This window comes from Callionymus lyra, chromosome 3 (genome assembly GCF_982586985.1).
Source record: "Callionymus lyra chromosome 3, fCalLyr1.hap1.1, whole genome shotgun sequence".
Taxonomy (NCBI): domain Eukaryota; kingdom Metazoa; phylum Chordata; class Actinopteri; order Syngnathiformes; family Callionymidae; genus Callionymus; species Callionymus lyra.
Window position 1 is genome coordinate 32,554,486 of NC_141820.1, and position 22,162 is coordinate 32,576,647.

General features: G+C 37.2%; 1 protein-coding gene across 1 annotated transcript in view; it reads right to left on the reverse strand.

Annotated features, from left to right (window-relative positions):
- The window catches only part of adgrb2 (adhesion G protein-coupled receptor B2), a 194,837-nt gene that overhangs the window by 125,156 nt on the left and 47,519 nt on the right, over window positions 1-22,162 (reverse strand). The window contains exon 2 of the mRNA XM_087787570.1: window positions 10,320-11,223. Within this exon, the coding sequence (XP_087643696.1) occupies window positions 10,320-11,208 (889 nt within the window). The 5' untranslated portion in view covers window positions 11,209-11,223. The remainder of the gene's footprint in view (window positions 1-10,319; window positions 11,224-22,162) is intronic.

The following is a 22,162-nucleotide window of genomic DNA, read 5'->3' on the forward strand; positions in this document are numbered from 1 at the left end:
AACCAAAGTGATTATGCAATTACATTTTTTCCATCCAACTTGTTTATTTCCCAAGCATTTTAAAATAAGAATAATAAACTCAGATTTGCAATTTCTTTTTTTAAATAGAAAAATAATCAATAACATTTACCAGTTATTTATTCATGGAGTCAGTTTTTCTTGATCTGTTAAAATCACAGCCTCCCAGATAGCGCTGAAAAAGACATAATGTTTATCTTTACTGTTGAATTTCATGCCTAAGAAGCTTCCAAAATGTTCTTAATAGTGTTAAAGTCAGACAGGAAGGGGGAATTTTATCATTATTTTATATTTTACGTCTTACTGTCAACAATGAAATACTGGGACGTGTGGTATGGAGTATTTTATGCAGTTTATGAGAGATAAATAACTTGTTTTTCCACTACTGATTGAATTGTCTTCCTAAAACTGGAAGTTGGTTGGTCCAGCTATCTATACTTTACTAGACCAGTACACCTTCACCATCATGCTGGCGTCTGATTTGAAGTGGTACTTTGTGTCTGATCCAGCCATGTATCCTTCAAGAGTCACTCTCATCAGTACAAAGTCTTGACGTTTCACCATATGCGTCTTGTTCAGAAGTGGTTGGGTTTCAGCCTTTTACTGCCTCGACCATGTGTCTTAACAGATTCTACTTCTTGGGACTCAGGGTAGGATGCAGTTCTGGGATATGGCAGTACTGCGGGATAATGGGTTTCTGGTAGCATAAGGTTAGATTCATGTCAAATCTTTCTTCTTAACGCTTTCCTTATGACCATGTTAAGTTGACAAACGTTAGATGGTATATATATGTTTCCATATAATTTCACTTTTCAGACATTTTAATGTATTATTTTGTCCCATTTTGCCTCAGAGAATGAAGCTTCTTAAAAAATATGAACACCCTACAAAAGTAAACATCATCAGAAATTCTAAAATTGAATACAAATTAAAATGTACACAGTGTGTCATTTGCACATATGTATTAGGGTTATATGTTCATAATAATAACTTACCTAAAAATTGTGCACACAGTGTTGTATTTTCTGCTTATTTTCCATTTGCTTCTTCTGTCTTACTTGTGTGCTGACCACTATGTTATTTTTCGGTTTTGTCCGTTGTTTCTTAATGTCATTTCTGCTTACATCCAGTTTGTCTGTTTGTCAGAACTCATTTTTTTATACATTTTTTTTTTCGGTTCAGTGAGTTTCTTGATTATGTTTTTCATCTTTTTTTTTTGACAAATTTGATAAATTGTGCAACTGTTATCTGCCTCGGGTCACTAGACGCACTCAGATCCAATTTTGTCCCATTTCTGTTAATTTGCTTTACAGCTTAATACTTGAGCCAAAGAGAAAGGTACACAAGTGGCTGGCTAGCCATGTGACCCTTATCTTTAATATTCCTTTCCGTGGCCTTCTATAAATTGATAAAATAAGGATTTATTTTACTGACCAATATGTCTCTTTTATCCTCAAGCATTTCTTCCTCTGAAACCTTGGGTAGTATAATGTTAAAGAAAATAAAAATAAAAAATAATTCAAGATTAAAAGCTTGGAAAATAAGAAACCATTAGCATTGATTCTATTACACATTCGGCTCATGTTAAGCTTAAGTCATTTGAAAACAATGTTTACTTAATATTAACATTTTAGTATGCGTGCAGTGACCAAATGTAAATTAACATAAAAAAGCTTTAAAAATATAATTCCCAATTATTTTTTTCTATATTTTAATGCAGATTATTTTACTAATGATTAATGAAAACAAATATTTCCCTTTGCTGTCTATTGCTGTAAATTCCTGAATGTACAAAGAATACATTTTATTTTAATGTGAGCATAAATTTACTCTACACATTTAATATTGTTCTATATTTAAAATGATCTCTAGCTGGTCAAAGCATGTAGTCCTTAGTAGAAAAGGAAAAGGGTGGTGGACACAAATGTAGGCTACATTTGGCCAACATCGCTCTTTGTACGTATAATGAATGACCTTAGACATACGTGTGTGGAAACCTTAGGAGAAAGTAGAATTCTTTAGCATGTGAATGAAAATCTGATGTGACGTGTGCGCTAGATTAAAATGATGTGAAACAGGAGAGATGTGGTTGAGGCACCAGTGGGCCAAATTAGCTAACCTCTCGAGACATCCAGGGCCGGTGGGAGACCCGGTCTAGTGCAAGTGTCGTGTGATGTGTATGTGTCAATGAGTGATGACAAAAAGCCTTAGAGCTAGCTCCGTGTCTCAGATGGCAGCTCTGGAGTGGCAGTCAGACAATTCAGAGAGGCTGGGGTAAAGAGGTGCGCGAGCGAATGTCGCACGTGCATGCACAGATCTTTGGATCGCTGACTTCCACTCGAGCGCTAGCTATCAATTTATTGTATAGTCGAGCATACCGCAGTGCACCTGTGGCCATCATCATGTCAAATCCCATGAGCTCTTTATTTCTTTCTCATTATATCTAAGTGCATGCTTTTTGAGCATGTGCTGCCAATCCCGTGCTCATCTACTTTCAATTTATACAGCCCAGAGTGGCATTAAAACCAAGTACATAGAATAGAAATAAAATTGAGCATGAGTCACAAGAGATGGACTAGAATGAAGATGTATACACATAAACTTATTTATAATTGAATTAGTCGTGTGTTTTTTTTTATTGTGGATAATAGTCTGACATTCTCCATTTGGTCTCCAGTGGTGATACCTTTCTCAGCACTCTTTTAAAACGTCAGCCCAACAATAATGAAGTGATTCATAATAAATGTATTGATCTGTAGAGAAACACTTCAAGGACATGCTTTTCTTATGAAGAGTATGAGCTTTTATATATCCAAACAAAGAGGAAACATTTTGTTCATGGGATGTTTGAATCACAATGTAACATTTTGACTTCATTTTTCATTTAATAATAGTAACAATAATACATCTTATATGGAGACTCCTTTCTGGGCACTCAAGGGAACAGAACAACAGTAATAAAATCACTTTAAAAAGAAAGAAAAAATAAAATCAAGAGAATAAACAGACCAAGACATCAGCTCGGGTGGGTAGTCGTGTGTTTTGAGTTGTGTTTTAAAAAGGGTGAAAGAGCGTCTCGATGTTACTGAGCTAGGGTGGTAATGAATTCCAGAGATTTTATATTTTCTGTGATGAGTGGAATCATTTCGAACGGACTCATGAAGTACAACCCCCTTTAGTTTTTATTTTAACAATGCTTTTCGCTACACAACTTTGTGGTGACACAATTAAAGGCCCAATCCACCGAATCCGCCTTTGTCTGAAGTGACTTTACTTCTTGATTTGGACTTTGTTGTGTTTCATTTCAGTTTTTTTAATGACTAAATCTTGGTTCAATATTCTCTTTTGTACATTATGACCTTGATGATGGTTAGTTTCTCCAACTGGTTGTGCTGCAAAATATCTCAGAATTAAAAAGGTGCATCTCCAACAATTTCCCCCCTTTTAGATTCTGCTACTCAATCAGTGGACCATTCCTCCACATAAACCTCTCAATGGCACACGCCATTTTATACACAGAAAGTAGGATCTAAATGGACGTGTTAGGTCTGTGAACAGTTTTGAAGATAGGACTATATTTCAAGATGAAACAAACAGTTCTATTGTACAGATTGGCTGACAAACATGTGTTATTATGAAAGCTTGTATACCTGTTTAGAAAAGATATTACTAGCGGAAGTACTCAGTCTTGCCAGTGGATTTGTATTAGACCAAAAAAAACACAAAAATAAATTAAAAATAATTAATTTAGCTATAAATATTTTTGATTAAGCTCTGAGATGATTGCGGGGACTTACACGAGTGATAGTATAATTTTTTACCCGATCAAGAAAGATTCTGAAAAATAAGATGGGATCTGCTACGGGCTAAAAAAAAGGAAAAAAACTATGAACTTCCCACTTTTAAAGGCTGTATATTTCTTCCCATTCGAGCAACAAAGCTTTAATCTGTTTTAAAACCTTTTGTGAAGTGTCTTTATTTGCAGAACCCTTTAAATGGCGGTCTCTGCACTATTTTTTTTATTTTTTAACGACTGATCGAATGAAGCTTCACTTCATTTTTAAACCGATGGCGCCACCTACTGACCTCTAAACAAAATGACACTGTTTCATAAAGCTGCATCAGACCAGCACTAGTTTATGGCAGTCATTTTGAGCCTGTACAGGGTAACCAAGCTGACTCAGATAGAACATTTGCTGGGCTCTGAAAATGAGGATACTGCTTCATGAAGCTTCATGAACTAATCAACTGTATTGGAAAATAGGTCTGCACTTTTTCGTCCTAAAAAAGAACCATGGAATTAAAGAAAACTGAAATGGAATTATATCATTATCTGCCTATTTTACTGTTCATATCTACCATCACTGATCAGATGCTATAGGTTCCACTTGTGAATATGTAACAGATACATGGAAGTGAGTAGATATCTTGTTCACCCCCAACACATTTTTTTTTTTTGCCAAAACCTTCAGCTCATTGCAATGTATACTGTATATTTTCCTCCTTTAGTTTGATTTATGACAGTTTTAATAACATCAACAGGAAGTTGGCACGTGGTGTGTTGCCTCTGAAATACTGCCAAGGTCTAACAGTCTCCCGTATATCAACCTATACTGATCCAGAGAGAGCTGCTGAGAAAACAGGAATGGATATAAAGGACAAGGTGTGAATGTGTGTGCGGCGTGTGGTTTGTGTGTAAGGGCCTTTGCTGGAGTATAAAGAGGCTCAGTGCTGAGTCCGTTCAGATAGAGAGCCATAGCTCATGAGCACTGAATACTAATCCTGCTCAGTCACCCTGAGCCACCACACACATACACGCGTGCATGCAAAATGGCACACACACACACACACTTTATTGTCAAATAACTGTGTTTTGAGTCGACACATAATTACTCTTCTTTAACAATAGAGTCCATGTTGTGGGGGATTCCTGTTTGATTAAGGGGTTATTAAAGCATCTGCACGTGTGTTCGCCGACGCAGCGTGAAAACAAACACCTTGCACCTCGCGTTACTCCAGACACACGGTAGGAAACTTGGATCTGCTCTAATTGCTGAAAAAGCAAGGGGTAATTCCACGAGGAACAAACAAGCCACAGCTCCCTCTCTTTCTCTCCATGCCTTTCTTTCCTCATGAGTATGGAAGTGACAGGCCACTGCCTCGCGTCCCAGCCAATTCCCAGTCATATTCTTTCTTCTCTCTCTCTCTTTTTCTATCTTCCTCATTTCACACATAAATCACAATTCCAAATTTCCCCTGCATGCTAATTCTAAATGAATGCTTTGCCTCATGCTGTGGCTGTGCACGTGTAGAGACCATTCCCCCCTCGCCAGGGGGTTAGGACTAATTCCCCATAATGTATAGCATCTCAATTATGGCACCGTGGTGGCTGAGGCAGGTGCCCCGCAGCTAGATATTACACAATGGGTCACCTCAATGAAAAGGTAGGAGGAACATTAAAGTTGTAAAAGCGTATCCGTTTTACCATGTACAGAATACTAGCTTTTTATTATTATTAGTCGTGTTAGGCCGGATCAATCGAAAGACTTGAGCTCAGGGAGGAAATGTAGGAATGGGCGTCACACCGACAATATATTTGAGTTTGAATAAGTACCATATATTTGACACAAATGAAACACAATATTTCTCTAACTATAAGTTAAAGACAAAATACTATTTTATATAAATAAAAATAAATAACTCAAACTACTCAACCTGAAAAGGAAGTGGAAAACGTTTCAAAATCACTTCAATGTGAACCCAGAGTCCTACTCCAGAGTCCGAATGCATCCCTGTTGCCAGATTCGGACTGGGGGGATATGCATGTGTGTGAGGGGTACCGGAGGAGGGGGGCCTGTGTGTGTGTGGCACAAAGGTTCTGGCTGACTCTGGGCCTCCTATCCAACTCGGTAGGAGCAGGGGGGAGGAAATTGCTTTCTGGTCACACTCGTGGTTAGCTCGCCATCACAATCAACATTGTTGTTATAATCATCATCATCATCATCATCATCATCATCATCATCATCGTTGCTGTCTTTCCACTGACACCTGGCCTACAACATGGCCAGAGCAACAGTAAATCCCTTAAATACTAATTGTGGGATACGTATTTAAATAACCAAGTTCAATTTAACACGCTAACATGCTACAATGACAACACAACAACTAGGGACGACACCCAGATATATATTCTTTGTTCTTTAGCCTATAACAATTTGTGAATAAATTCCAACTAATACATCATGGGGCAGCAGTGAATTCTTGTCGACACTGGGCCAAGCACTGGGGATCTTTTAATTCCAATTTTACACCGTATTCTTTTCATGAATCTGTTACCATAAAATCAAATCTATATATTTTATCTCAATTCATTCAAGTGAAACTGATGTAAAAACCCAACTCTCCTGACTCACTCACGTGTTTAAAATGTTAAAGTCTTCCTCTCCAAGAAGCAGTAAGTCCCTCATCATGACCATGTTTTGAACTTATTATTTTATAAAGATCTCCATCTAAAATATAGGCGCACGAGAGGTTACGAGAGCGGAGTCCATTATAACTTAATAACGGTCTTCACTCCTCCAATCAGCTGTAATCATGCCCCGCTTTATTTATACAATGAGTCCCTTGCAGGTGGAGACTTTTGGGATTGATGACACGCATTGAGAAACCTCAATGTTTGAATCACAACAGAGTGGGTGTGGTTATGGTCATTGTAATTCCATCTTGGGCGTCAGTCGGCGGGGCTTAAGATAATTTTCCAATGTAAATATTTTAATTAAAAGAAAGTTTTGTAGAAACAGCTACATAATGATCAGTTCAATAGAGGTCCAAGATCAACACATTAGTTTCCCTTTAACCATCCTCCATCACTGTGTGGTTTGCAGCTACATAGCAAGAAAGAGACTGACATCGCTACAAATGGTCTACGAAGCCATCAGTTGAATACCCCTGTGTGTGCTCTGCGATAGGCTGACCATGTCTTCATGGCCCTAGCCCCCCCCCCCCCCCCCAAAATGCCCGAAAATTATCTTAACCTATGAATGGAAGAATGGAAGATAGATAGATTTGATCCCTCACAATAAAACACAGAGCACTGAAGGCACCGTGAAAACAAATCCGTACGGTTGGATATTTGAAATCTTCTCTGCTCTGTAAACACTTCTGGTGGACAATGAAATCCTGACCTGTGTCATGTCTTCACAAAAGCCAGAGTACACATGCTTGGGGAATGCTGAACCATGCTTTAGCCATTTAACTTTTGACCACTGGGGTCCCACCTTTCCTGCTTCTTTTCAAATGTTTTAACATCTTCTTTTATTCCTTTTCTCTGTAGTAGTTAACAGAAAAAACACTCTGAGAGTACATACAGTACCACTGCTAAGGAGCTTATTTGACACGACTTTATAAAAAGCTACTTATAATCACTTATTTTGCTATTTCTCAGTGGAACACAGTGATCGAACAAAGAAGCAGCGTATGAATGAAGCAGTGTTTTTTACAGCTTAGTCGGTGGTGCTTCACCTGCCCATCACCACTGTTACTGCCCAAAAATCAGAAATTACATTGAATAATTTGTTTGAGCTACTTTGCTAACAGAGGACTGGATAAATATATATATATATATATATATATATATATATATATATATATATATATATATATATATATATACAAAAAAGAAAATTCACTTGACCACCTTGGTAGGTGTAATAAGCATAATAATTGCAGTAGGCTGTTATAGAGTATATACAAAGAAATGGATGGTGAAAAAGTCCTTCGGAGGTTAATTGGACGAAAACGTAAAAACGTATTGTATTTCGACAACTGACATATTATACCTCGACCTCAGACCACTCATCAAAGTGAACAGGCCAAGTAATTCAATTACGAGACGGTTATCATTTTTCCAGGATGACGAATGACTGGGGATGTGCAGTAAAGGATTGTATAACATTCACAAAACAGCTGACGATTCATTTTGGCTAATGAGTTTAACGCTTCTCACGGTATATATGTCAAACAGGATGGAACAGTGAGAAGCCAAAACATTATGTCTGCATTTATGATTGAACTGTCATGTGCCGCTTTTATTTTTGTCCATGTTTTTCCAATATTCCTTCCTTGTTTGTCCATGTCTGCTTTCCTAATTCACCTGGAACTTATCAGACACCTGAATAAAGACCCTGGAATTCCAGTGTCGTGTGCCACATTAATTGCAATAACACGCAGGTAAAATGGCTTCCCGTCCTCAGTCTGTTATTTCCTCGTGTTCATTTTTCGTGGTGCTTGAGCTTGATATTTGGTTCAGTCAGCTACTTTGTACACTTTAAATCCTTTATTGTTCTCAAAATCGAGAGTGTGCTTTATAATCCTTTTGTGCTTACTGACCTCCAACCAATTCTATGTCGACCATGGCGCTCAAAAATCTGTGAAAATGTTTTAGTACGACTTTGGTAAGCTACGAAGCCGCACTGCGAGGCTCCGAGGAATTGATCCGAGTAATACAAAGTAATACGTAATGAGGTCTGAGCTTTAACATACTAATACGGTGTATAATGGCACCTGTTAGAAGAAATGCTAATAAAGCGGATTTCAAACTCAAGGCTATTAGTCGCAGTGGACAATATGGAATAGAGCAGCTGTGAGATCATTCAACATAAATGAATCAATGGTGTTGAATTGGAGGGATGAGCGATAATCTGATGCACCCTATGTATGGAAATGGACCCCTTAAATGATATTTTGCCTTCTTGTGCACCTTATAGTGTGAAAAATATATAGTAACTCTTCTGTTACATTCCTGCTCTTTTACTTCCACAAGCGTGCGCTGAAGCCATGTTTTTTTATTGACTTACTTTCATCTTATTCCTGTTAGCGTCTTTCCTGCCAAATATTTTATGTTCTGTATATTTGTATTGCTCTGTATTCTTGTGTTCTCTGTGTTTCAAGAGCGTGCTCAGAAGCCGTGTGTCTATTTTTTATCTGTGTTCTCATTTTACTTTTGTGTGTATTACAGACTTCCTTCTTTTAAATACTCCTGTTCTAATCCTGACTCCTCGGCTCTCCGTATTGTGCTTTTTGTCTGCCCTTCTTATTATGAAATCTGATTTTACACTAGTGCTCTTCCTCCTGCAACCTCCACAAACCACACACAGTTGGGTTCTGCTGCGCTCAGTATACAACAAGCTTTCATTGATTTTTTGATGTCATAAGATCTTTACCATGTTAAATAAACCTCAGGGACCAATGGAAGCTGAATTTTAAACTATATGTACGAACAAATGGAAAGTAGCCTTACAACTCTTCCCTTTATGAAGTACTAAAATGAAAAGATTTGAACGCACTTTAAATGTATTTAATTTGTTTTAGTAAAAAAAAAATTACTTCATAAAACAAACTTTCATTTACTGTTCATTGTTGGATGCGATGTCACCTTAGGGATAAGAAAGCAGCTGTGGTCAATTTTCTTGAGCGACAGATTTGAAAATGATATTTATAAAGTAAAATGTCTGTTATTTAACCTAATAATTTATTTTTTTTACCACACAAATTATAAAGCCATATCCAACCCTAAATGATTTAAGTCAAACAGAGGAAAACACAAATACGTTTTTTTTTTTATCATCATAACGCAAAACACGATTTCAATCAGCATTTTCAAAACTGCTTTGAGTTTTTAAAAACTGCATACAAATGAGTCAAGATGGACATCAAAAAAATTTACCAAAATAAAAGGGCAACATTATTTGGGAGAAGATGTTGCCTATATTCCCCAACCGGAAGGGTTCTTACATAAGGACAATTAAATAATTATGCTCCTTGGTCTTCTCAATGCAGACTTAAACTGCAGTTTATGACTGATGAATTATTTTTGACCTGATAATAAAGGCAGCAAGAAAGAAAATGACCAACAAACATAGAAGTCATGCAAGGGTTACTAGTGTTTCGTATTTTAACCTGAGAAACAAAGAGAAACCAACAAAAGCCCCAAGGCTAGACAAGAACAAATACAAGGACGGTGCCAGCAGGGACCTCTCGCTCTCTCTTTCTGTATTTGGCAGAAGTCATCCTAGACAAAAATCCTGAGGAGACATACCCACACACTATCTTTTGTTTTGCCGAATGAGTCTCGCGGTAATGAGTGCAAACACATTCTGACCAGAACTGATTGCAATTCTTATCAGATTAATTATATATTGCCTATAATTGTTTGCGTTCATGAGATAAGTGCTACTTCAGGATCAAATTAAAGGAAAAGACCAGCAATTATGAGCTGATATGGATACATAAAATCTTCCTACCTTGCCTGACGTCTCGGGGAGCTATGGCGATTGCATCGTTGGAGTGAAGCTCTGTGACGCAACAGTCTTCAGGAAACATCGATCCGTTGCTGAAACTGTGAGGCGTCTCTGGAATCAGAGGAATAGGCGGCGCCATGATGTTGTGATTTGGGCAGATACATCCCGTTTGGGTCATCCCACAGCCATCGCTGTGGGAAGCGTCGGCGTCCCTGTGGTCCCCTCTCCTCAGGCACTCTTCAAACCAGCGACAAAGAACGCCGCAGGTAAACTGACTGGAGTTCTCATTGTTAATAAGAAGCACCTCCACTAATCTAATTTCTAGTAATTCCTTGGTAATCGGAGGCTCGTCCGCATCTGGATAGTTCGTAAGACATACTTGGACGAAGTTCTTATCGAACTGTAGGAAAGAGTGAGGTCCTTCTGCGGTGGATTGGTTCTCACAAAGATTGATGACCTCTTGATCTCTTGCCGGAGCTGACTGTAAGTGAAGGGGGCAACTTTGATTGGCTAGGTGGTGATCAAGGGATAGCAACATGGGGGAGTGGGCTCGGCAGATTGTAGGATTTCTGGTGAAGCGCAGGTAAAGGGAGTATTTGGTAGGATCTGGATTTTCCAGGGACCAGGAACAGCCCGGTGTCCTTGACGGAAACAGCTCTCTTAGGGAGAACGAGCCATAGAGCACACCGGCTACCAAAATCGAACAGGGTGAGGATATGGGTGAGGGTAAAACCTCTTCCACCGGGGTGGGGATGCCATCTGCAGACCTGTTTGCTGCCTCGGCCAATGCTGTGAGGGTGGCTAGTACTAGGGCCGGCACGGCAGCCCTGGCCCTGGCAACAGCGAGGAGAGTGGACAGCACAGACAGACACACCCCAGCAGCAGTGTTCATCCTATGACATTCGTCCTGCAGAGGGAGAGAGAGAGAAAAAATGACATCCTTAATTAGATTAGACTTGAAGACTAAACAAGAGACTCAAAAGAAGAAAGCACATCAAAAATAGAACAGCTTGTAGCTGTTTGGATTGTCCTTATAGACAAGCACATGACATGACAGTCTAGACTACAATTTGTAACATGGAATAATTGAAATAAATAAAGTTTAACCTTTGTTTTACCAGAATTGCATTTATTTTTAAAATGTCTTTCTCTGCGACGCCTATGTCATACAGCAATTATGTGTTTCTATTTTAATCATGTACTTCTACAATAAACTCTTGGTGATAGTAAACGATTCATACTTGAGTTCAGTTAACCATGTACAGGTCATGTTTTCCGTTGAAAAGAAAAAGAAAGTCTTTGTGTTTGCTATGTTATAAAAAATGCTTGTAAAATGCAAAAAGCTTCTCAAGGACATTGTAAGTATTTTCGTTTCATTACGGCAATCCGCCTTAGTTTATCTGTATTCCATGTCCTTGTCGGCACAATGTGTGCATTTGTGCTACTTTCTTTAATACAGATGCTTTTAGATGAGATTTCAACTCCAGCTTGGCTTTGCTCTCAAGGACACTAGCCACTGCAAGTACAAGCACGTAGATACATGCAGTGTCCAAAAAAATGGTCACATTTCATCGAAAGTCCTACAGGCATTTGTTATCTAATATGTTATATATAATACTGTTACACTATTTGTGGCTGAATCGAGACACATTGTTAAACTAGTTGCTCGGGACACGTCCAGTACCATCGGCAATCTGACACACTAAACAGCTGTGCTTCTTTCTCCATAGACTGAGGCTTAATATAACCAAATATATCTTGACAACACCATCATTTGAAGTAAAGCATGATAACCTAGTCTTGTAATTTGCAATATTCCTTATAGATCTGTCGTCTACTTTTTATCAGTTCAGTTTACATGATGCATGAGACACGTTAAATAAGCCTTTTTTTTTCTCATCACCTATAAAGTGTGGCACCCTGTCATTAATTGTTTGATATATTTGGAGCAACATTGTCGCATTATAATTGGACTCATATTTGTGGATTTGTGTCACAATTAGAGTCAACATATAACTAGCAGTAAATAGCCAATGATGGACTGAAGCAACATTGAGTCAAGAATTGTTAACAAAAGAAAAGAAAAAACATTTTAAGAGAGTACTTTTGTATTATAAGTATCCTCTTAAGACCATAAGCATTAAATCCACTGGTGTTTATGTGACTTCAATTGTAAATGGAGGAAGCTATTAATCAAATATGTTAAACAGTGTAAACTGCATGTCAGACAGTTACAGTCATTTTTTTAGTTTTTTTGCAGGAACCACCGGTATTATGTTTGCATCATGATAATAGACTGACCTTCAGGTAAAAACAAATAATTGTAAATAGTGTGTGTTTTACTCATTACCAGTAGTTACAGGGATTGTTTTTAAAATAAACTTGACTTAAAACAATTGTCTTGATTTCGAATTTTAACTACCTATACTTTGTTACAAATTGTATAACCTTCTGCGTGACCCATTGACAAATGCCTCACGGACCAGTACCGTTCTCTGGACCAGGGTTTGGGGACCACTGATGTACTTGACTTAATATGTATTGGGGGGGTTTAATGACAAATAAACAAGGGATAACATTCAATGTTTCTTGACAACATGTGTTACTAATCCTTAATTGAAACTTGAAAAAATATTACTGTAAGAAATCAAAATAATGTAATTTTCTTACAGTCCTTTCTTTTCTTTCTTTAAGTTTGTCCTTCCTAATCACGTGACATTGAAAAATAGACGGTCAGCATTAACTAAAAAGGGGTTTGGTGCTTTATTATGGACGACAAAGACGTTCAATTCAGCACTCTAACGGTCCGTACACCTCACAACACTCGCTGTATCCACAAAACATTAAGACACAATTTCTACAGGCGAAGGATTAAAAAATCAACAGCAGGTGAATATATGCCTTTGCATTTTATTGTATGCCTTGGACTTAAAATAGTTTTTTTTCATTAGAGAAATTTATTTTGATATAATATACTTTGTTTTTTCCCTTTCCCTGTCTTGAGCACCTGCTCCTGATTGTACGTCCTCACACCAGCGTCCACTCTCCCTTCCCACTTGTATTTAACCTCTTATCTCAGTCCTTCTTGTTTCCAGTTTGTTGCATGCCTTTGTCTTCAGCACTCTTGTGACTTGTCTGGCCGGTATCAGTGTTGGCATTTATTCTAGTCTGTAGCCTATAACTTGGAAACATCTGCCTTGTTTGATTGACTTCCCTCCGACCAAACCTTTAAATGTAAGCACTGTTGAAGAATTAAGCATTTGTGTCCTTTCTCTTGGGAGATAGTTACAGTGTGATTATGTTTGTCTATCTGTCCATTGGACGGACACAATTGGATGAAATAATTCCAATAACATTTTCAGAAAAAAATTGATTATTAAACAAGAAGAAGATAATTTACTTTGGATTTGTGTTTCAATTTTATTTGAAAGGCTTTAACAATTTCATCGTTTGTTTGTATTTTTTTCTAACCCTTGTGTTGGCTCTGGGTCAAGGTGAATCGGTGGCCGAAAACATATGTGCTTGTGGCATCCCTTGTGTTGTTTCTGGGTCAAGGTATTTGATTTATATCCAATAAATGAAAGTAAATAATGAAACAAATACACTTTTTTTTTTCCAGAATTACAATTGTCAGTATATTGTGGAGTTCATTTATATACATATTTTGTCAAAGATAATAGCAATATTGCTCCATCAGTTTTCTGATACTAAAAACAAACACAAAAATGTTGACCTTTAAATGATGTCCAATTGTGAATGTGTGTCAACTATACAGCCGGAATCACATTCTACTATTTTCAAATTGAATATCATCATACATCATAGAAAATACCCTTGTACATTTAACCCATGCATAAGTAAAATGGAATGCACTTACGGATGCAAGGAAGTCAAAAGCATTAAGCAAATTGTTTTTAGGACAATGAACAATGAATATTCATACATGCAAGAATAAGCCCTAAAGGGCTGTCTTCACGAGACCATGCTGTCCCTCTTCTCTCAAAAACAGCACTTTACTGTGGGGTAACCATACATATTCATTAGACTTCTTGTCTTTCCTCTTTCTTACAACTTGACACTAATGTTATCACAAAGGAAGAGGGAATGTGTATCCATTTGCCTTGTGTACTCTCCTTACAGTTTTGTTTCCTGGTTACAATCCAAGCAATAGTCTGAAGACTAAACAAATTTAATTTCTGCTTTAATGTTGGGGGAAAAAGAAAACAACCAAAGAGAGAAGATCAGCGCTTCAAGCAGGAGTCAAGGTTTTTATTATAGAAGGTATAATACATCACTGCACAAGATTGAAACTACACCCATTTACCTGCACATTACAGCTCTATTTGGTATTCATGAAACCAAAAATGAAAAACCTTTTTTCTAGTCAAACGCTATCCACTTATTACTTTTCCAGATCCGTCTTTATTTTATGTTTTAAGTTGAGGGCGAGCTTTACCAGTGAATACATCTTTTTTTAATCATTTAAGTGATGTTTTTCATGCGTCATCAAGAGTTTTGGCCTATTACTCAAATTAGTAATTATGTTTACTTGTTGTCACCTTGTGATCGTTTTGTTAGTATTAAAAGAATGAATCACACATTCTCATCAATTTATGAATATATTGGAGTTGGATTTTTTTTTTTCTTTAGCAGAATGATGAGGAGGAAAGACTTCAGGTAGCAGCTGAGAGACTGGGATCTTAAAATACCGATTTTTCTTTTTACGTTTATATTACATCTTGGGCTTAAAATTAGATAGTATTCATCAGTAAAACTTATTTTTTCTGAACAAATCCTCATGTTGAGGCTTTAAAATAAAATGGACATTATAGACTAGCAGCACAGAGGTATTTGGATGTTTTTAAGTGTGTCTGAGGATGAAGACGAAGACACCTGAGCTTGAGTCGCTATGTTAATAAAAAACGATTTACATCTTACCTATAATTCTAAAAGAATGGATTATATGGATGGATTGGTCAAAATGAGGGTGAATAGAAAATGAGTCAATTTAGGGTGAACTGTGGCTTTAAATGGAGCTGTGCTCAGCTATCTTTCTTTTATTAGTCATGGATAACAATTAAATTGAGAGCATTTTAAATAAGAAAATAACAACAAAAAAAAGAAAGCTTTTTTAAAAAAAAACTCTCTTAGATCTCATCTGTATACCACTGCTGACTGTCATGTCACAATTATATATGAAGTGGGAACAGAAGTAAACAGTAGTCTTTGAGAACACAATATGTTGCTGAGAGTGGACTCCTGTCCAGGAAAAATATTATATGTTTTCAGCCAATAAAAAATGCTCTTTTTTATTTCCTCCTGAACTTTGTATAAACAATTTGTGGACAGCTCAAAATGTCAATGAATTTCTGTGTTTGATCTTGTGTGATGGAGGGAGAAGCAGATACAGGGGGAAAAATGAAGCAGAACTATGAGAACAAATTTGTGGGCAAGGAGGGAAAAATGTAGAAAGTCATGAACAACCACTGGCATCCTCTCTCAGTTGGACAATGACTGATTTAGTCACACACTTCACCCTTCTTTGTGTCAATGTAAAACTTGAACCCTGACCTTCACAGGCCAGTACTGTGTCTTAAATGGCACACTTTTCCAAGTATTCTGGTTTAAAGTGCACTTTAAGACAGTATACCTACTTGCCCAGTGCTCAAATTCCGTCTGTCTCAAATCAAACACTGCCACCACATATTTTCGGCAACAACTTTTTAACGCTGATTGTGTTGTTGTAACACTATCGCAGACACGTTGACAGTAAGTTGTGTTTTATTGTGTTATTGTTGTTGTGTTGTGGTAAAATGAGTTTTTTCTTGAGACATTTACGCCGGTATGCTCCGAAGACGCATCGTCAGTGACGTAGCTTTCGTTTAGCGTCAACTACGTCACTAAGATGGTGGTCCTTGAGGGTGGAAAGTGTCCACCGATCCACACTCAATTTTCTGGTCATTTTCACTCAAACTAAGTAGTGGAGAAGTGCCCGATTTTGTACAGACACCAAAAGGGGTTGGATGCATTAAATGCGGGATAAAAAAGAAAGAGAAAAATCATAATCGAGTAAGATGGATGTAAACAGCATAAATTCTTCTAGATACACTTGCACAGAGTTTTTGAAGGAACTCGGCTGGTAGGTTGTTCCAAACATCTTGGAGAACTAACCACGGATCTTCTGTAGATGTTTCTCAAATCCTTCTGTCTCTTCATATAATCCCAGACAGACTCCATGATGTTGAGATCAGGGCTCTGTGGCGTCCAGACCATCACTTCCAGGACTTCTTCTTCTTTACGCTGAAGATATTTCTTAATGACATCGACTGTATGCATGGAGTTGTTATCCTGCTGCAGAATACATTTTGGGCCAGTCATAGGCCTTCCTGATGGTATTGCATGATGGATCAGTATCTGCCTTTATTTCTCAGCATTGAGGAAACCATTAATTCTGACCAAATCTACAACTCCATTTGCAGAAATGAGGCCCCAAACTTGCAAGGAACCCCCACCATGTTTCACTGTTGCCTGTAGAGACTCATTATTGTACCGCTCTCTAGCACTTCGGCGAACAACCTGCCTTTTGCTACAGCCAAATAGTTCACATTTTGATTCACCAGCGCAGAGCACCTGCTGCCATGAAGACCACTTCTGGCTAGACTTCTCAGGACAGTAGATGGCTGTACCTTGGTCCCACAGGTTTCTGCCAGTTCTGAGGTGATGAAACGGCTGGATATCTTCTCATTTCAAAGGGAAGTGAGCTTGCTGTGTCTTTCATCTGCTGCACCAAGTTTCCTTGGCCGACCACTGCGTCTATGATCCTAAACGTTTCTTTGTCCTTCTTCAAAAGAGCTTGAACAGAACATCTTGAACAACCAGTCTGCTTTGAAATCTTTGTCTGGGAGAAACCTTGGTGATGCAGTAAAACTACTTTGTGTCTTGTTGCTGTGCTCAGGCTTGCCATGGTGTACGACCTGTGACATGAAACTGTCTTCCACAACCTCAGCTTGGTAGCAGAGTTTGGCCAGTCAGTTTTAAGATCCTACACAGCTGTACCCTTTTCACATAATGATTGTCTTTCAACCTACTTGTCAAATTGATGATCATTAGCATCTGTTTGATTTAATTGATTGATCGAACACCTCACTATAATCCTACAAAACCCGTTGCAAATGTACCTATAAGAACTGATGTTGGTTTGAAGATAAAGGGTAGTAACAACAAATATTGATTTGATTCAGAGTTATCTTTTGCTCGTTCTTTCATTTTTTTAAATTGATAAAAATAAACAATTATCATTTATATTTTTGAAAGCATTCTTAGTTTACAGAATTTATTCACACCTGCCTAAAACTTCTGCACAGTACTGTATATATTTATATATATTTAAAATATATATTATATGCAGGAATTTCTGAAATGGAGAAAGCGGAATCTTCCAACCTCCATGGCAAGTCATTTCCACATTTTTCTTTATATTTGCTGTGCAAAGAACAGACATCCAGACAGTAAATTGGAGTAGGAATGAGGAATTTAGTCGGACGTGATGGTAAATCATACTTCTCAAACAGTGGAGGCTTAAAAGAAAAATAGTATGAAAGTTAGTCAAATATAAATAAATCCTGTATTTTGCCAAACTAAGATCTGCTGAGAATTGAAGTGGCTTAACTCCACAGTTTATTTTCTGTTGTTTGTTCTGATTTGTTTGCAAATAACACCGTGGCTGCTACATTTGAATTGCTTTCATAATTTATTCAGCAGGAGGATTTCTCCACTGATGAGCTGTGAGGAGTTCACTTTTGCCCTGAGTTCATTCATGTTCTACCTGCACCAAATTCCAGACTAATTTTTACACCGATGAAGTTTGAGCTTTGAAGAGCGAATGTTTTGCAATTGATTTAACACAGTTGACATTAACAACACTCGCGTTATTTTTTCCTTTCTTTTCCATTTTATCTCTCCAGCACTCCATCAAGCCAGAGCTTCTCACTCCAGCTTATCAGTTATTCACAATTGCTTTTCAAGCTGAGATGATCTCATGCTGTGAACAGAGACGAAGCCCCTCGATCTCAGAAAAGGGCATTTTGTCTTCCAGATATAGCGGCGCACACTAATGACACAAATGTATGCATATGCAAAAATGAATGTCTCTTGAGCATCAAAAACAAGATGAAAAAAAAAACATGATGGCTGCAGCAAGTATTTGTACCAGCTCTAATGCGAGTTAAGTGGCGAATGCCAACTGAAAAAAAAAAGGAAAAATAAAATGATAATAAAACTGTGCATTATCCCTGCAACATTATGGCATTTCTGCCGTGTCAACAACGTTGGCAACACACACATTACTATTCTGTCAAAAGCATTCACTGCCAGGGCCAAATCCTTTGGCCCATAGACATGAATTTTAGATCAGACAATGTTAAAACCTGCCAGGATTCTGAAAATGATCATTTTCAAAGCAGCAAGTTAAACATTTTCAGCTGAATCTGACCACATATCGATCACAATATACAGAAAACAAATGTTCTTAATCATACCACTGCCTTAATGGTTGACTCCCTGTGCCATTTCAAACGTAAGAATCAGCATTTTTCCTTTTATTGTAGTTATCTATGTCATACACACAATCCAATGTTTTTTCAGACATGTTTGCAACAGTGGTTAGTTCATTACGTAGATTGATGCTCATTGGAGAACAATCAAAGACTGTCTTCCTTGTGATTTTGATGCTGTACTTGGATTCATGAATATGATCAGAACACTTTGACCTCACATTCCTTTTCTCAAACACACAGTCTTCAATCAATAATGCTCTGGCTTGTATTCACCAAAACTTCCATAAATGCCATTTAATCCTGTGTATCAGTGATCATGTGACAAACAAGGCGATAAGTAGGTAAGAAAATACAAAAAAACCTAAATATTTCATACTGCTTATTCTCAGTTCTGGGGTCACAGGTGTTTGGAGCCTATCCCAGCTACTTGGTGCGAGGGACTTTATAGGACCAGTTGCGACACCAAGGAGGTGACCCATAGCACCTACCCACCACACCCAAGTGATATCTGTCATTTTTGTTTTTATGCATTTATTTTATATTATATTTATGTTTTAAGGTCAGGTTTTTGTAGTTTTTGTATGTTCTTAATTGAAAGTGTAATTAAATAATAGTTAAAATATATGTATATTTTTGTTGAAAGAACAGGATACTTTTACATATACAGTAAAGGCCAAAAGTTTGGCCAGCTGACTTTCGTTTCTTATTAATGGTTAATTGTTTCTCTTCATTTAGCTGATTGGTTTTTGTCACAATATGTATTGTCCACTAAAGATGTCAGCTGTGTTTCTTATTTTTGGGCATCAAGTACAGCACATCTTAAAAAAGGTGTGTTCTATCTTTGCTTGAATATGAATATATGACATAAGGAGATATTTACATGAGAACACAATCCCAGAAAATGCTCATGCTTGTTCAAATAGTGAAAACAAATCACGGTTTATGCCGTTTCAACAGCGTATCCATGCACAGTAGATACTGGAATTTACTTATTTAAATCCCTTGTTTGTCAGAAACAATATTAAACATTTCCCATAATCCAATTAAGCTCACTAAACAATCAGATAACAGGTTCTTTAAATAGATGTCAAGCCTTCAAACATTGTTTGCTTGTTTTCTTGTTAATTGTGTGTTTGGGATCAGAACTGTGTAGTCATCGCTCTATCTCTTTCTTCTTATACAACATCTCAAGATGCAGTTCAGCGCTTTCCTTTTCTCTCTTTGATGTATTGCCAGGCGGAGCATTTATTTCATTATCTCCTCTCCCTCACTGTTTCCTGTTCTTGATATTAAGGGCTGCGTATCAAAGGGAAGCGAGGGGTCGAGAAAGGGAAAGCTGATACTGCAGGTATTTGCTCGAAAGGCTGTGGAATGTGCAGCAAACTCTCAACAGGACGTTGAATAAAATATTAGGAGATCTCTTTTTTACGCATTCAAATATCTAATTGGATGCTTGCCTGAAAGGAAAAGGTATAATTAAATCAACAACAGGATAGTCACTGACAATAATGTAAAATAAATATATGTAAAGTAGCAGTTGACCAATGAAAGGTTATTTATTTTAGACAAGCACACCTTGTCATCTACAAGACGCGTTATCTGCAAATACCAAATGACATATATTGTATAAATTGCCTCTTTGACTGGTTCCTGGCCCAGTGGGTGAGGACCTTTGGTTAAGAGCAGATTGACCACTGCATTGTTTATTTGTTTTTATGATAAGTGTTCTTCTTTGACCTTTTGTTCTCTGTTGGCCACTTTAAACATGTGAGACACAAGCCCGGTTCAAAGTTGACTCCGTCCACGTCAAAGCTTTACCTCCGACAAAGTCATGTGGGGAAGCTGACCTTTGGGTTTCCACCTATGAATTGGATAAAAAGGTTTTTTTGTAGCCTTATGTAGCATAAATAAGCGAAGAATGATGTGGTTTATTTGAGCCACCAGGACCTCTTTTTCCACCTCAATTTATTTTATTTTATTTTTTCAAATTTCCATTATTGTAGCAAGTATGTTTGAGACAAATGTTCTTTATGTTTATAATTCAAGGCACAGAATCCCAGGCAGATATTCCAGAGTTTAATTTGGGAGGAAATCACAGTGACACCTTATTATTCTGTTGCCTCATTGATTCCAGCACCGGCAAATGAAACGATGTCGGGTGATTGGTTAGAAAACGAGCATAATAAAGAAGCAGAGCTGCTACACTCATCTAATGCTGTTGAAATTATCATATTTACTCAAATCTACTGCTCCATCTGTTGCACACACTTTTACTTTAACAATGCTAAATAAAAAGGGAGTGATTAGAAAAAGGATGTCTTTTCTAAAACCTCTTTAAGATGTTTTTTTAAGCCATCTTTGCCTTTTTCCAATTTCAAATCCATTTTCAATTTTTCAAACATGTTTTGTGTCACCTCACCAAGGAAGCTATTAAACTGTACAACAGGGAATCGTCAGATTCTTTGCTTCTTTGTGACGGATTAAAAGCTATTTGTGATCCCATATTAGTGCTTTGCAAGATCCCATTATATTCCTTAAAAATCATGTGGTTACTGTTAATCTCTTACATTTGGTAATCCCAGCCACAGTATATAAAGCATGTAAGTCTGTATTAACCTCTGAATTGGACTTTGTATTCCATTTTTTTAATCATCTACACCTTCAGAAGGATAATATTCCTCCCTGCTTCACTTCCTTTCCCCACCTCACGCACTGACAGCTACATCACACTGACATAAAATATCTATAAAAGGGGGATGTTGTTTAGGAAGGTCAAAGGAGACAATTACTGAGCTTCAAATCATTCCATAATGTCAAAGTGAGTTGTTGCCATTTCCTTTATATATAGCTCTGACGCTTAATCCGAAAATTGTAGACATTTCTATGCAAAAAAAAAAAAAAATTAAGTTAAGTGCTATGGTCAAGGCTATGTTAAATTGAACAGGGGTTACAGTTGAATTTTAAATGATTTGGAGAAAAGACAAACAGACATACCTTCTTTCACTGGGTAATGGAATATATAAAGTATAAAGTTTAGCATGTACATGTCTGAATTATTCATCATGTGTATCAAGTTATTTTACTGCTTATTTAGAACAAAAAAAATTGATTTAAGAAATAGGACATGAATTAAAGATGGCTCTTATCTAAATTGCAAAAGTGTTCCTTCATGTTTTCACTGGCTATTACAGTCAAGTAATATAATCAATGCATTTTTGTAATGATTGTCTGATGAAGCTTAATGAAGCATTGTTGTTTTCGGAGCCAATTATATATCAATCTTTTCTCTAA